Raw genomic sequence first — 16,005 nt, 5'->3', positions numbered from 1 at the left:
GGGAAGGAAAGACATGGAGGTTAGCCAGTGTAAATACCGGCTGGCTACCCTATGTTGGGGAAAGGGGTAAAGGGAATAAAACCAGAAGAAAGAGAGAAAAAAACAAGCAAAATTCACGCAGTAACGCGACCTTACGTGCAACGTTAGTCAAAGGCGGTCGCACAATTCACGGGCCCTTAAAAACTGCAGCAAAGCCCTTAAGGCCTTGAGTGCCGAAACCTGTCTGGACCAGTGTCCTAGAACTTTCTCTTCTGTGAAGGGGCGATGGTCAAGTTTTTCGAGCGCGGTCACGAGCACTTTTCTTGGCACATTGTAACGTGGACAGTCACAGAGGAGGTGCGCGATCGCAGACGCAGACGCAGGTGTCGCAAGCAGGCTGTCGGTCATTCCAATGCGGAAGGAATAGGAATTCGTGAATGCCACGCCGAGCCATAGGCTGCACAGAAGTGTTGCTTCCGCTCGTGGCAACCCTGGTGGTAGGCGGAGTTGCAAACTTCGATCCAATCTGTAAAGACGTGCGTTCGTCAATTCACTGGTGTTCCACAGAGTTTGCGTACGATCGCACGCGAGGAAGCGCACTTGTGGCTGCATCTGTTGTTGACAGCGATATGGGTATAATCCGGGCACCATCATGGGCCGACCGGGCCGCGTCATCCGCACTGTCACTTGTTTCCCGAAATTCCGCAGTGACTCGGTACCCACTGGTAGATGATGCTGTGTCCCTTGTCGATTGCGTAATAGTGGAGTAGCCGGATGTTTGCGACTAATTGCACATTAGGTCCATGGTTGAAAGGGGACAGCAGACACTGGAGAGCTGCTTTTGAATCACAAAAGATGGACCATGAATGTGGTGATTTGGGACCAATAAACTCCAGAGCAATCCAGATATCTACGACTTCTGCAGCCGTCGATGATGTAACGTGAGACATATTGAAGTTGATGGTGACAGATTGAGCGGGAAGTACCACTGCTCCAGTTCAACGTTTAGAGGAGACAGAACCGTCCGTGTAAACGTGGGTGCGTTCGTTGTCTTTGTTATGTAGGAATAAAAGCACGGCTTGTTTATAGCGAAAGATGACATCTCCATTTTCTTTTTGATGCCGGGAATGATAAGAAGGGCCTGGAGTTGATGTAGGCACCACAGCGGTAGAGATGGTCCTGCTGTAGGTGTGAAGTTTGAAGGTAAACGTCTATGGTTGGCGTCAATAATTCTGCTAAACGCTAAACGAGGTCGAGCGGCAGGAAGGGAGGTGAGATGATGCGATGGAAGTCGGGCGAAGTGCCTGATGTGCATGCTTAAGGAGTCGACATGAATATAAGTATTGATGGGGTGGTCATACGTGATGGCTATTGTTGCTGCAGTTGATGCACACCTGGGAAGGCCTAGACGAATTCGCAGAGCTTGAGCTTGTGCAGGCTGGAGGGCTCGCAGGTTGGTCTTACCGGTCCCACCTAGTACAGGTAAGCTGTAGCGTAGGAGAACCAGGAACAGTGCGCTATAGAGTTGTATCATTGCACTCACAGACACACCTCATGACTTTCCTGGGTGAACAAGGTTGTGTGACATAATGGACACTCCAAAAGTTGAACAGCGTGGTGTCGTGAGGTTTCTGTCAGATGAAGACGTTTCCCAAAAAGCAATTAGTCGCCGTTTGGCTGCCGTGTACGGCGAACATTGGATTTCATTGGCCACTGTGAAGTGTTGGAGCAAACGGTTCAAAGAAGGACGTGAAAGTTACAAAGACGACCCAAGACCGGGCCAAATCCACCGTGCAATCACCCCTAACACAATCCGAAAGGCTGGTTAGATAAGAATGGAGGATACGCATCGATGAATTGGCAGGGCGTGTGAACATCAGCCACGGTTCGGGTCACACCATAATTCATGAATATCTGGGTTATCGTCTCTTGTGTGCGCAATGAATGCCCAACACTGAAATACCGCCAGAAGAGGGAGAGGTTCGGCACTGCTTTGACTCATCCAATCCGGCATCACAATGAGGGTCACGACTTTTCGTCTGGAATTGTGACCGGGGACGAATCATGGTGTCGCTACTACGAGCCTGAAACACGACGGCTAATCGTACAGTGGAAACATTTGAATTCACCACCCCCAAGAAAAGCAAAGGCCGTCATTTCTGCCGGAAATGCGCTGTTGACTTCTTTTTTCGATCGTCAGGGACCATTATCAATCAAATTTTCTAAACCTGGAGAGTCTATCAATCATTTCCGATATTGTGAAACGTCGGATCGGTTGTGTGTCGCAATCAAGAACAAACGGGCAAATCATACAAATCTGGCAAACTTCTGCTGGGAAACGCTGCAACATCCGCCAAACAACCCGCACCTGTCGCCTGGCAACTTCCACATTTTGGATCGTTTCAAGAAAACACCTCAAGGGAACCAGATTTGTATCGGACGATGACGTGAAAGAGTCAGTTAGACTTTTTGAAGCAGCAACCTAAGAGTTTTATGAGAGGGGAATCACGCGACTCGTTAGACAGTGGGACAAATGTCTAAATGCTCGTGAAGACTACTTTTAAATAAAGTACCCCGTTTGTCATATATTCGCATTGGTTCACTTTCATTTGACTCGCCCTTGTATATTTTGCAGAACTCCTGCTTTCTATATGTGCTCCCTCTTGCGACTATAATTTCGGAGCAATCACTGAAAATAGACGACTGGTGACAGCTGCTCTTGTACAATACATTCTAACAAAGGACAGCGTCATTGAGATTTTTCTCTGGTCGTTGCAATGCAGAAAATTGTAAGCAAGGTTGTTCAACGAGAGAGACAGAGAGAGAGATGCAAATGGTAGAAAGGCAGGGAGGCTAACAAAGCTTTAATAAAATATTTGTCCTCAACTTGTTCATTTCATGGCCTTCACATTTTTCATATCAGCGGCACGCACTGGTTTGCTGATTTCAAATTGACATAGTCCTAAAGTTCGTGTGATATTTGCTTTACTTATTAAATATACAGAAAAAAAGGAAGCGTTGATATCAGTTATTTCGGGCACAATTTTTAAACCATACGAGTATATTCTTTTGTGAAAAAATACATATCGTTACGCGAAGGACGAGTCAGTAATACGAGCAACTATTTGCAGGTTATATTTACAGCAACGGTTGCAGCGCTGACCGGTTAGATTCACAGCGCGAGCCCAGTTCGTTGTTCCACTTCTTTTGTGGAGTGATGGCGCCCACGCGCCTCGTTCAAACAAACATATACCACACGCGTGTAGCAATACTTTACTTGTCTTGACAGTGCGTAGTGTTCAAGAATTCGTTTGCAGCATCTTTGGCAATGGCAACGCAGTTATTATGAATGTTTAATGTATTTCATACCTCGAAAAACTCTGCAAGGAGGAGGCCAAGCTGAAAAGTGAGCCCCCCGGCCCCCCAACGCCGAATGAAATTTCTGGCTACGCCACTGACGCCAGGACTTCTTTGCCAGGCACTGCTGTTAGAGTACGTGCTGTCGAGGTGAAATTCTCACCGCCAAAATTGAGAAGGTACTTCATCTACAGCGTGAATTTTCTTACCGGTAAAGAGTCCACTAGGACCGCTCCTCCGCTGGCGTCGGGGAATGCACTACAGGCGCCGTCTGACGCTCAACAACTGTTCGCTCTCCCAAGGCCATCAAGGGCTTTGCAGCTGCTCCGAACACCGCGACGCGCACTCTTGGACCGGATGCGGCCCAGTTGATGAACCGGAGGCACCCGATTTTTAAACACATGACGGCCGCTTATGATAACCACCTGCTGGAAAGTTTTTCTTCTTCAGCATTCAGGGCTGAATGCAAAAACATCTCAATAACAAGTGCTCGTAGCATTTTGCTAATATGTTCAGCATCAGGAGTGGCTGCAATGTGTTCCTGCGAACAATTCTAATGAAAGAATTTTTTTTTACATGGTCCCAGGGGTGGAATTCACGAAACTTTTCATTTGTAAGCGTTCTGTGAAATTGTCGGTCTACCATTGCTAATTTTATACGGACGAGCCCTTGGGGAAGTCGACAACTGGAATAAAAGAGAGACAGAGAGAGCAAATGATAAATGAAAGGGGAGGTTAACCAGGACTGAGCCCCGTTGGCTACCCTACACTGGGGAAACGGAAAAGGGGACGGAAAGATTAAAAGAAGAAGAGAAAGTCTACTGGCTATATCGTTCGGTCACTCAGTACGGATCACAGACGCTGATCCAATCCAGTTGCTTTCAAATATCGCAGCAGCGCTTTTGTGGCCTTTTGTAGCTGCGATATGCAAGGCCATGGTCCCAAGATCTTGTTCAAGGTGAACGGTGTTCTATCTAGCTGATAGAGAGCTGTGCAGAGGTCATGTCTTTCGTTTTCAAAAGAAGGGCAGTAGCACAGTAGATGTTCCATAGTTTCCTCGACATCGCAGGCATTGCAGTCGGCGCTATCAGCCATTCCAATCAAAAGCGTATATGCATCGGTGAATGCAACGCCCAAGCGTAAGCGGCACAGCACTGTTTGCTCATTTCGCGGAAGCCCTGGTAACAGCCGCAGTTGCATAGAGGGTTCGAGGGAATGCAATCGATCTTGGGTGAATTTAGGTGTGTGCTACTTCTCAAATGCCATACGGCGTGCTAACTTGCTCAGGTGTTGGGCTGCGTCGGTCCGCGATAAAGGTACAGAAACAAGGGTTGCTCCTTCGTGTGCTTTCCTAGCGGCTTGGTCAGCGAGGTCGTTGCTGGAGATACCGCAATGGCCACTGAAACACGACGTCGTGTCCCTTCGCTATTATATGATGGTGCATTTCTCGTATCTCCGACACTAGTTCTTCACAGGACACGCGACTAAGAGATGACAAAAGACATTGTAAAGCCGCGTTCGAATCGCAGAATATTGCCCACCGATTAGCGACAACTGGAATAAAGTTGCTCTACAAAAGCACTGAACTCGCAGCTATGACGAAGGATCCGGAGCTGCATGCGTGGCGTTGTCCCCAGGTATAGTTTTTTTATTCATTTTATTTCTCACTGCTCAGAAGACACGAATACGCTTCAGGCGCGCACAAGGTGTTCCAGCTAAGCCAGGACGATCTTTAAAAAAATCCATGTGTGAGTTACGAGAATGCAACCGGCCTAGTATTGTTCACTGTACTCTTGCGCAACTCAAAGGTATCTTTACTATGAGCTCAATTTATTATTGAACAATTAACCAACCTTTGAAGCATTGATACAAATGCAACATGTTCAATGTAAAGGTTGTAGAGCTCATTGAAAAATATCCAAATAATTTCTTTCCTGATGTTAGCTGCTCTGATTGTAAGCGTTTCCTGGCTCTAAAAACACCTTAAAAAACGCGCGAGATTTGAAAAAAGCAGCGCCTGAATACATGCTCTTACATTTGTGTCCACAAAGATGATCGATGCTGCACGCAAACCGAAGGCACGAACAGACCTTACGCAAGTGAGATGGATCGAATACAATGATCTTAGCTTTCACTTTTGCCGATATATGTTTTCGGTTGAAGCGAAGGAATATGCTATAAATAACGCATGACAATTCTTGCAGCTCTGTCAGTCTTCTTGCTATCGACAGGCATCGTAAAGGGCGAGCAAGTTTAGCGACTTTATTAACGTAATTGCGTGCTTAATTTGCTTACTAGGTCAATGTTTAATTCAGTTAGAAAATGTTTACAAGTTTGTCCACCGCTAAAACTACTATCGTTACTTCGTACACAGAGAGAAAGAGAGAACCCTTTAATGAAAGGCAGAGATTTCAGCTTGCGTATAGACATCGCTTACATGCTACTTTGCGTGCGGAAGGGAATTGGGGAGAGAAAGACAGAAGGAGAGAGGCGCAAGAAAAAGAAATAAGTCTTAAAAAATGGGCACTGAGTTTTCTGGCTCATGGGCAACGGTGACACAATGAGGTGACAGAATTCGCCGCGTGAAAGGTGCATGAGGATGGCAGAGTAGATCTAAAGTTTGTCGAATTGACCAATCTTTTTGAAGTATGTGAAGAAAAAATGGCTGTGGCTTAGCTAAGGTTAAGCCCAGGGTGCAAAGCATACCAGCCTTTATTTTAGTTGTTGAACCACTGTTTAGCTTGGTGAACTGCTGTTGCTTGGCTATATTCGGTTCGGCTAGACGAAGAAACAACTCATGCGTTACTCCAAACGACTGGCCTCGACGAGAGCGCGCCGCTCTTTTATACAGCTGTTATGACGCCAGTGCCCTAGCGGGAGGAACGGGAGTTAAACCGCAGCACCGGCTGTGCGACCGCAGGCGAGCGCAAGAGTTGAGTCCGGCTTGCAGCTGTTGTGACGTCAGTGCGCTAGCGGGAAGAGCGGGAGTTAGGCCGCAGTACCATCTGTGCGACCCACGGAGGAAGGAAACTCAGGAGAGGCCCTGACGTCACTCTCTGTGAAGCAAAAGTGAAGCCGGAAGTTGGCGTTGCTCATGGCGATGCTCCGCCTTTTGGGCCACCCTCCTCTCTCGTTTACATCTTTCGCGAAACCACGCCGCGCTGCGCGTGGTACCGCGCGCTCGGGCAACATCCGGCAGAGCACGGTGCAGGTAACACAGCGCAACAAGACACGGTGACTAACGCAAACCCGCCCACACAGCGCCTTTGCCACGGCACGAAACCTACCAGAGCAACGCGTGGGAGCGCTCAAAACCATAACAACGCCGCCATTGTGGCCCAAAAGGCGTGGCCATACAGCAAAATAAAAATAAAAAAGCAGCAAAAAATGAGAACCTACTACGTCATTTCTGCCACACTTTTGTTCTAACGCGCGGAGGGGGTAGGGCCTCTCCTTAGTTTCCTTCCTCCGCGTGTGCGACCGCAGGCGAGCGCACGAGTTGAGCCTCCGCTTTTGCAGCTGTTATGAGGTCATATGGTTGCTACGCGGCCGCGCGCGGCGCAGCTAGGAAGAGCGTGGTTTTGCAGCTGGTATGCTTCGCATAAAAGTTCATCGCACGCCTCTGTTCCGTGAGGCAGGCTGAAAGGCCTAAGAAACAGTCAAATCATAAACGTTTCTGTTTAAGTGAAGGCATGCAATGTTCATAGAACGCACGCTCGTCGGCATATATACGCTCGACTCTCAAACAGAACATGGTAGGCGGTTTCAACTGAGCCACAGTTGTTGCAGTGTGGACTGCTCACTTGACCGAGGTGGTACCAAAAGCCGTTTCCATAGGCGGCGTTCAGGCGAAGGCCATGATATACAGCTTCGAGATGGCGAGGAATGCTGCATGGGAGTTTGGATCTGATATATGGGTCGATTGAGTAAAGGAAAGGGTAATGGTGGGTCGGCAAGCGCCGGAGCCGATCCTTTTCTTCAGAAGCAAATCTTTTAGCTAGCTGGGAAGCATAAAATCTGGTGCAATAAATCCACCTTTGCGTGCCGCTTCATGCGCTTTTTCGTTGGCCAGAATACCACAGTGAGCCGGTATCTTACTTGGAAGAGCTCTCTAATATTTGAGATAGCAAAATACAGCTCTCTAATAATTTGCTATCCCAATCGGTGCTTCGCCTTTCGGGCGAAACTGCGACTTTTTGTGGAGTGACCGAGTGAGTGAAAACGTTATTGAGCTCTAGTAGATGTGTTCTACTACGGCTGGGGCGAATTCTTCCGGGGAGTCTTATACCTTGCGTGTTCCCCGAAGATCTTCACCCTCTGCTTCGTCCGTCTTCTATCGCAATGGTTGGCTGCACTCAGTCCAGGGCTCCGCTGCCTTCTGCTGTCCGTCGTGCACGCCGCACTAGACCTAGCTGGTCTTCGCAGCGGTCGCTGGACAGCAGTTACTCCCATTGCTCCGCACTTGGGTGTGATGCGATTGGGACTACGTCCGTTTGTTGACATGCCAACCTAAAGGCTGACGAAGAAGTTGCCGGCGTTTCCAATATTATCAAGTACTATACCGCTATTAGTATTCGTTAGGAAGCATATATACACATGACAGGAAAGGGAAAGCGATGAGCAGGTTGGTAACGGCCACCAGAAAGGGCACAGTGCCTCTACTCGTCAGAAAGGAGGAGACTGAAACATAGAAATGGAAGATAGAAAGAAGAGGAGGAAAGAAGGAGAAAGATGACAAATCTCGAAGAGTAAAGCACAGCCCACGCACAGCGCATGTCAGGCACAGCACAGGTCGCACGCAGTAGAGGAGTAGATCAGACAGTACGAAAAGACACGCACGCATTCAACATGCCTGTGCGTGTGCATTGTCACGTTTCGTCCCTCCGCTTGTGCAAGTCTTACTTTATTACGAATGGCAAGGTCATAACGAAGTTATGGCGAGCGGGCAATTTCCTTGCTCGGGCGCGGCTCCAGCGTCCGCGGCCATCTTGTAGAAAGCGCTGTCGGGGTCGGAGAGCAGAGAGGAGGGCGTGTCGTACTCCCTCACCCTTCCCTCGTCCATGACGAGTATTCTGAAAGCAGAGACAGCACCGTGACTCCTACGTCGCACGCAGAATAGTTTTCAAAATTGAGGCAACGAATTGAGCTAGCTTTTTCCCACATAAACCTTTTGAGGTGGCCTTTGTAACCACTGCCACGTTCTGGGCAGCATAAAGTAAGTTCACTTCCCGTTAACCTACCTTCCCTTTGTCTGCGCCTAAGTTTTATTGTTCATAACATGCGATGGGTGGTTATTTTGTCCACTGAAAGGGCCGGCTGTCCCAAAATTTTAGCCAAGAAACCAACATGAGATAGAAAGAAGCTAGTCAATTAAAAACAACTACATCCTTAGGTTAGATAACCAGTCAACCATTAGGGCTAAAGAATGGTTGCAAAGAGAAGGGAAGCACAGTCGAGGTCGAGGACGGCAGAAGACTAGGTGGGGTGATGAAATTAAAAGATTCGCAGGCGCTAGCTGGAATCGGTTGGCGCAGGTCAGGGGCAGTCGGAGGTCGCAGGGAGTGGCCTTCGTCCTGCAGTGGACATGAAATAGGCTGATGATGATTATTACAAAAGGGAACAGGAAATAAAAAATCCGAGGACACCTATGCCCTTCTTAGGAGTTGTAAATGCGAAAGCATTAATGTCCAATCGAACGCCGCCGAGCGGCCTTTCGAATCATGCACTCCTCGCGGGCAATCTAGCGCGTGGACACGCTTGGCCAACGCCACCTAGATAACACAAGGTCGGCAACGCACTTCGATTCCTGACGTTGTGGAAGACGCAAACGCTAGTAGGACAACAAACAGGGCCTTACTACGTTGGCACACTTGTCGCACAAACTTGAATAAATGTTTAGAAGCACGCAAAAGTTCAGTGACGACTTAAAGCAGTGCAGAAGCACGGACACAAAAAAAGAACAGCAGCACCGCGAACAGTAATCTTAAAGAAATGCTAGTTGTGTCCTCTTTGGCCTGTTTAGTGTTTGAATGAAGTCGAATAGATTTTCGTAGGAATTGCAGTGAAGGGTGATGACCGGACAAATGGATAAGACCTAGTTTTGTACTACGAAGTTAAGTATGAATAAAGAAATCACTGCCCAAGCACTACGTACAAATGTTTAACCAGCGAAGCTGAAACATACCGCCCCGGTGTTTATCAATGGGTCCTAGGGTTCATTAAACGATGGCTTGGTAGGCTGCCAGATCCTCAGTACGCAGTTGCTGCTTGCGCTCGGCTGCACGAGCCTGTTCTTGTGCCCGGGATGCAGCCTCGGCATGGCGTAGACGACCTCGTTCCCGGTTTTGCTCACGGCGTTACTGATCGAAAGCTGCCTGCTCCTCAGGAGTACGTATGACGCCGTACCTACACATTTCGGAGCCGGGAAGAAACTGCTTTCCACGCGTTCGGCTGCGACGGAGAGCAACGGCGTTACTACTGGCGTAGCCAATCGCGCGCCTCTCCTTCTCTCTCTTTATTTTCGCGCATGCGCATGTGGTTGCGCCGGAGTTTTCGACGTACAGACGACAGACGGACAGACGAATCGGCTAGCCATATACAGGTTCGCTGTAAATTGACAAGGACATACACGTAGTGCACCAGCACATTAATGACTCATGTGTTTCTGTGCTTTAGCCAGTGTGTTGTCGCGCTACATATGCATTTTTTCCTTGCCTTTCTAGTGCTACTCAGCCTTTCTCAGAATAAGAAATCCCCCTAGCCCGACCTGTTTACTGTCTTGCGACCCTTCAGTCTGAGGCCGAGACAAAATTGCTCGACTATTTGCAACCAGGGTTAAAAGCGCTTTAACCACACCGCAAACCGTCTGCCTGTTCACGAACCTACGAACCGCCTGTATTTTCGTTTTGCTAATTCGTGCTTATCTTTCTTAAACGTCTTTGATTACCATAACGTCATACACGTCCAATTGAATGTGTCCATATTAATTTATGCGGTGCTCAACGAGAAAACTGCGCAAGATCGGTCACATCACCTGACACCGTCCTTTCTGATGCAATTTCACGCTCTGCAGGAGCTGGCAACATATCTGTTGTCGACTTTTACAATACGTACCACAAGTTATGAACTACGTCATCCACACGCCTGCCGTACATCTACTTTCCCACTTTGGGGCCACGAACTGACGCACGAACAGATGGAACAGCTTCCCAGCTTCCCACGAAAACGCTACATAACAGCCGTCGTAAAGACGTTCTGGCGGTGGTTAGGTGATCACGTGCTCGCGCACCCGCACCTGTCGTAGTCGAGCACGGTGTGTATCCGGTGTGCTATGGCGATCAGCGTGCTGTTCCCGAACGCCTCCCTGAGCGTCGCCTGGATGAGGCGGTCCATGTCGCCGTCCATCTGCGAGGTGGCCTCGTCCAGCAGCAGCACCTTCGAGTGACGCAGCAGGGCGCGGGCGAGGCACACCAGCTGCCGCTCACCGACGCTGCGAGAGATTTTTGCGTTGTGTATACATCTGAAGATTCCCACAATGCAACCTACAAAGCCCGAAAAGAACTACTGAGTTACAGGCAGATGGTGCCTTGGACTCACGGCTCGAATTTTCCATGCCAGAGCCCGCCAGTACAGAGATATAGGCCGGCGACACCAAATTTAGGCTTCCCAAGTGAAAACACCGGACAAGGAAGTAATGGTAGCCTAAATCTTCCAAATTGCAGCAATATGTACTGAGAACGATTGATTGATTGATTGATTGATTGATTGATTGATTGATTGATTGATTGATTGATTGATTGATTGACAAGAGCGCCCAGCTGATCTTCCACGTCTTTTCCAGAGCGCGGAGAACACTAAAAAGACACGCAGAAACTCCTCTGGAAATCGTCGAAGCATGCGTAAGCGTTGTGCCACTCACTCATCGCCACGCAGCCCGGTGTCATTATCAATGGAATGAAATTTAACCCGACCAGTATAAGCGACAGCGCTGTGGTGACATGGAACGCTGCAGACGACGGTGCAAGGTCAATCGATGACGCAAGCAAACTACTGCAGCTGGCGATGCCAGGTGCACTGATGACGTTCTGATCCTTATCTGAGCATTATCTGAGCCTTATCCATGCGCGCCGAGCCATCATGAACTGTGGTCAACCATTCCCCGGGGGCGGACGCGTCCCCTTAGAGGATGAGACACAAACATTCCTCGAAAACTGTTCATATTTTATCGAAATGTGGAATACACATCGAAAATAAGCAGAATCAGCGAAAATAAAATATATTTTGCGGAAACTCTTTCAGCATGGGGGGAAGGGGGGGGGGGGAAGAACTGTAGGCAGAAAACTGGAAGTTGGCTTCAACCTAAAACTTCTATGGCGTCATTTGGTGTTTGTACAGACAGCTATAGATATATGTGAGCCAAAGAAGGCATACAGTTCATTGCTCTGCATCACGTGTGTGTACCACTATACGCGGAGATCTTGCATTGGTATGTCTCCTGTGATCGCGCTTTCAATATAACGCAAGACGCGTGCTGAACTCCTTCTTCGTCCTACGTTCCTACTCGAAACCCACAAATGACGATTGCTGCCTGCGACTCAGTATTGTCCGAGGACATTTAACAAGCAGCTTCGTAGTCGCAACCAAAAATCAGCAATATATTTTTTTCTGGTATGTTGCGTGCAGGCAACACTTGTCCATAAAGGCTTAATGTTCTCTATAAAAGCATCGCGCGTTTTTCAACCGGAAGCGCCCAAACGCATTCAGTTCTTTTTTTTCTTGGGCCCGTTTGAACCCAGATGAACCGGCTCAGGTAGCTCCGAACAAATTCGAACCGTTATTGTTTTCACTCTGGAGCTGAACCTCAACCGTGAACCTGAACCAACAAGTGTGCACCCAAACACGAACCGAGCCAGAAAAGACTTTCTATTCGACGCCCTGGCACTGGCGGTATTCAGCACAATACATCCAGGCCTTCCACATCCAAGCAGCAAAAAGTATTATCTTTACTGCTTATGCACCCCGATGATGATGATGAAAGCCCTATTTGTTGCTAGGGGTGCAACACCTTTATTCCAGGGCGTTTTCCTGGAATAATGGTGGAATAGTTGGCCAAAAGGTGCACTCCACGTAAGCAATTTATACCTAAGAACCGTAAAATCTCATGGTTGCATTTATTTCTATACCGATATTTTAGATGAGCAAAAAGTTAGTTTTGTACAACAGGCAAAGCGTTGATTGCGAGAGGAAACTATTAGACAGATATACGAAGTAACGTTAGTTACATTACTACTAATTACATTACCTTACTAATTACGTTAACAAGCGCGCCATCAAGAACGCACAAGTACATATCACTCGATGATCGAAGACACTCGCTGTAAGAACGCTGGAGTGATGAAGAGCGCCAACATCGGCGAACGAATTCCCCTCACTTCAGTGCTGCCGCTCCCTTCGATGCGAAATATGAGCGCGAGAACACATCCTATACGAGGCCATCAGCTATCTGCGGTCGGATAGCCTTCGAACTCAGCGCAGATTGCCCCCAAAATAGGACACTCGCGGCCGCACACAGACGCCGCAGCTGGAGTGGAAGAAGAAACGCGCACTAACCTACCCCCTCAATCCCTCTCACGTCCTAGCCAGCGCACATCTCCCGCCCTTGCGCACGTAAGACGGCGCGCCCCTCCCCACGACGCAGAAAAGAAACTGTCGCATCAAGCCGCCATCCTTCTCGGCTCACCCTCGCAACCTTTTGCTCGCACCTACACCATACGGCACGCGGTCGAGATGTTATCGCACTTGGACTTTATAGGAACCATCAAGGCGGCGCCGATGGTAGAAATTCGCCTAGAATGTCCACATAATGGCTATGTCAATAAATTCAGACTTTCCACACTTGTTTGTACATTTCTATTGCGATAAGAATTATATGGATTGTCTATGCGCATTTCTATCGTCGGCGTCACCGTGATATTCTGCATAAAGCGAAAGTGCGATAACACCGTGTATGCTGGCCTCGCGGATCGCACTTGACGGGATCAAAGCGTCCGCTGTCCAGCTAGATAACGGGTCGAACGCAGTTGAACATTTAAAACAAACTTTAATTACACTGAGAAGGTCAAAAAAGCAAGTTAAAAATACACAAAACGTTCCGTTTTAGCCCCTTAAAAAGGTGGTCCGGTCTCTAGGGCTGGTGGGGCGAGTCTGCCCGTCCCGCGCCTTTCCAACTGTGGTTTCCATCCCCGTCGACGCCCCCGGGCACGGGAAACAGCCGACCACCCCGAAGCGTCGTCACTGGGTTTCTTTCAGGAACCGAACGGAGGGAGCGGGGTCCTTTCTCTCGCGCACAGCTTGGAGTCCGCGGGGGGCCAGTGAAAGAGAAAGCCATAAAAGTAAGGGAGGCCCGCTTCCCTCTTGAAAGAAAAGTCTGGCCGTACATTCGCGACGCGCACAGAACACTCCCCGTCTGGTGTCTTCCGTTGTTAAGACGCCACCACTATATCACGGTCACAGCAAACGCACAACTTCTGTTGTTGGCCGGAAGAATGTTTTCACAACCCCGTCTTTGGCTGTTTTCAGCTCGACCTTGCGCACCCTTCCATCTGCGCTGGGCAGGCTTCGTGTAATCACTCCGACGGGCCAGTCGTTGCGGGTTGCTTCTTTATCCCTGAGTAGAACGACGTCGCCTTCTTTGAGGTCGGGTTTTGCTGCTTGCCATTTTCGGCGTTGTTGCAAAGTAGTGACATACGTTGTGCGCCAGCGCTTCCAGAACTCGTCAGCCAGGTTTTGCACGAGACGCCAATGCCGTTTGTAGAGGTTGCTTGTATCTAACTGCCCAGTTGTTACAGATGCACTTCCGTGTTTTTGGGTTAAGAGTGTCGCCGGAGTTAGGATTGTGGGATCTTCGGGGTCAGACGAAGTAGGAGTTATGGGCCTGGCATTAATGATGGCCGCAACTTCTGCCAAAAAGGTTGCAAGAATGTCATGCGTGAGTCGTTGATGACGTGACGGCATGAGCATTGAGTCAAGAATGCGACGTGCAATGCCTATCATCCGCTCCCACGCACCGCCCATATGGGACGCGTGCGGTGGATTGAATATCCATTTGCAGCCGTTTCCGCTGAGGAACTTGCCTATTTGTGAGCGATGAATGCCCTCTGCGCTGATTCCAAGTTCTCTGCAAGCTCCGATAAAATTGGTCCCGCAGTCAGAGCGTATTAGCTTGACGGGCCCTCGCACTGCTAGGAACCTTCGGAAGGCATTAATGAAACTCGACGTATCCATTGATTCGATTAGCTCAATGTGCACTGCGCGAATGCTTAAGCAAGTGAACATGACTGCCCAGCGCTTGCTGTTTGCAACACCACCTCTCGTTCGGCGAGAGACAATCATCCAGGGACCGAAAACATCGATTCCAACATTCGTGAAAGGAGGATCTGTGCTGATTCGGTCTGCCGGAAGGTCAGCCATCTTCTGGTCGTGAAAGCGCCCTCGCAGCTTCTTGCATGAAATGCATGCTTGCAGCACGGATGAGATGCACCTTTTACCTCCGACGATCCAATACCCAGCAGCTCGTACGGCTCCTTCTGTGAAGTGTCGGCCCTGGTGTTGCACGCATTCATGGTGGTGGCGCACGAGAAGCTTCGCCACATGGTGCCGACCCGGCAATAAGAGAGGGTGTTTCTCATCGTCTGGAAGGTCGCTTCTATTCAAGCGGCCGCCGACGCGGATCAAGCCGTTGGCGTCTAAGAATGGGTCAAGCCTTCGAAGCGAGCTTGTCTTGTGAACCTGCTCTCCTCTCTGGATACAGCATATCTCTTCATAAAATGCGTCCTGCTGTACTGCGCGAATGATGACGAGCCTGGCTTTGGAGAGCGCCTCAACGGGAGCTACCTCTCCTTGTGATGCGTTCTTTGCGCGATGGGCAACCTGGATCAGACTTGCTACAGCACGAGTGAGAGATTTCCAGTTCGAGAGTCTATGAAAGCGTTCAGCTCCGAGTCGCTGTCGTCTGTTCACCTCCGTCGCCAGAGTGCAGACTTCAGGGCGTATTTCTTTGTCTTCATCAGGATTTAAGAGGATGAAGCTCGACGACCGTGCTTCCTCTTCTCGTCGTGAGAGAAAATCAGGTCCGGACAACCAGTTCGTGCTTTTAAGCTGTGCTGCTGGAATCGTTCTAGTGGCGTGGTCTGCTGGATTTTCGTCTGTGTGAACGTATTTCCATTGTTCAGGTTGCGTGCTGCTACGTATCCGCTGCACCCTGTTGGCCACATACACGTAGAACCTTCTTGTTTCGTTGTATATGTAACCCAAGACCACTTTGCTATCCGTGTAGAACGTGACCGAGTTCGGCTGGAAGTCCAATTCTCGTAGTATAGAATCGGTCATCTCTACAGCAAGCACTGCTGCACACAACTCAAGCCTTGGGATGGTGTGTTCTGGTTGTGGAGCAAGCTTGGCCTTTCCCATCACAAATCCGACGTGTCTGTTTCCTTGCTTGTCAGTCACGCGTAGGTATGCCACAGCTGCGACGGCCCTTGTGGACGCGTCTGAAAATACATGAATGTCCCTGCTTTCGGCTTCAAGCGTCGAGACTGGCGCATACGTTCTTCGCACGTGAAGGTGCTGTAGTGTCTGGAGAGAGTTCTTCCACTCGTCCCATCTCTGCTTT

At 49.1% G+C, this 16,005-nt stretch overlaps 1 protein-coding gene and 1 long non-coding RNA gene across 7 annotated transcripts in view; one reads left to right on the top strand and one right to left on the bottom strand.

Moving 5' to 3' along the window:
• LOC135914427 (uncharacterized) overlaps window positions 1–16,005 on the top strand; it is a 53,670-nt gene that overhangs the window by 2,158 nt on the left and 35,507 nt on the right. The gene's annotated exons all lie outside the window — the stretch shown is intronic.
• LOC135914426 (ATP-binding cassette sub-family C member 3-like) overlaps window positions 8,228–16,005 on the bottom strand; it is a 211,213-nt gene continuing 203,435 nt past the window's right edge. For 5 of the 6 annotated variants that reach the window (XM_070540018.1, XM_070540019.1, XM_070540020.1 and 2 more), the window contains 2 exons: window positions 10,630–10,824; window positions 8,228–8,407 (listed from right to left, as the gene is read on the bottom strand). In XM_070540018.1, coding sequence (XP_070396119.1) covers window positions 8,257–8,407; window positions 10,630–10,824 — 346 coding nt within the window. In that variant the 3' untranslated portion in view covers window positions 8,228–8,256. Of the gene's footprint in view, window positions 8,408–10,629; window positions 10,825–16,005 lie in introns of those variants that run through there. The other variant, XM_070540022.1, reaches the window with a different exon arrangement.

The sequence above is a fragment of the Dermacentor albipictus genome, chromosome 6, assembly GCF_038994185.2.
Source record: "Dermacentor albipictus isolate Rhodes 1998 colony chromosome 6, USDA_Dalb.pri_finalv2, whole genome shotgun sequence".
Classification (NCBI taxonomy): Eukaryota; Metazoa; Arthropoda; class Arachnida; order Ixodida; family Ixodidae; genus Dermacentor; species Dermacentor albipictus.
Note: the sequence above shows the minus strand (reverse complement) of the source record. Positions and strands in the feature narration are given on the sequence as shown.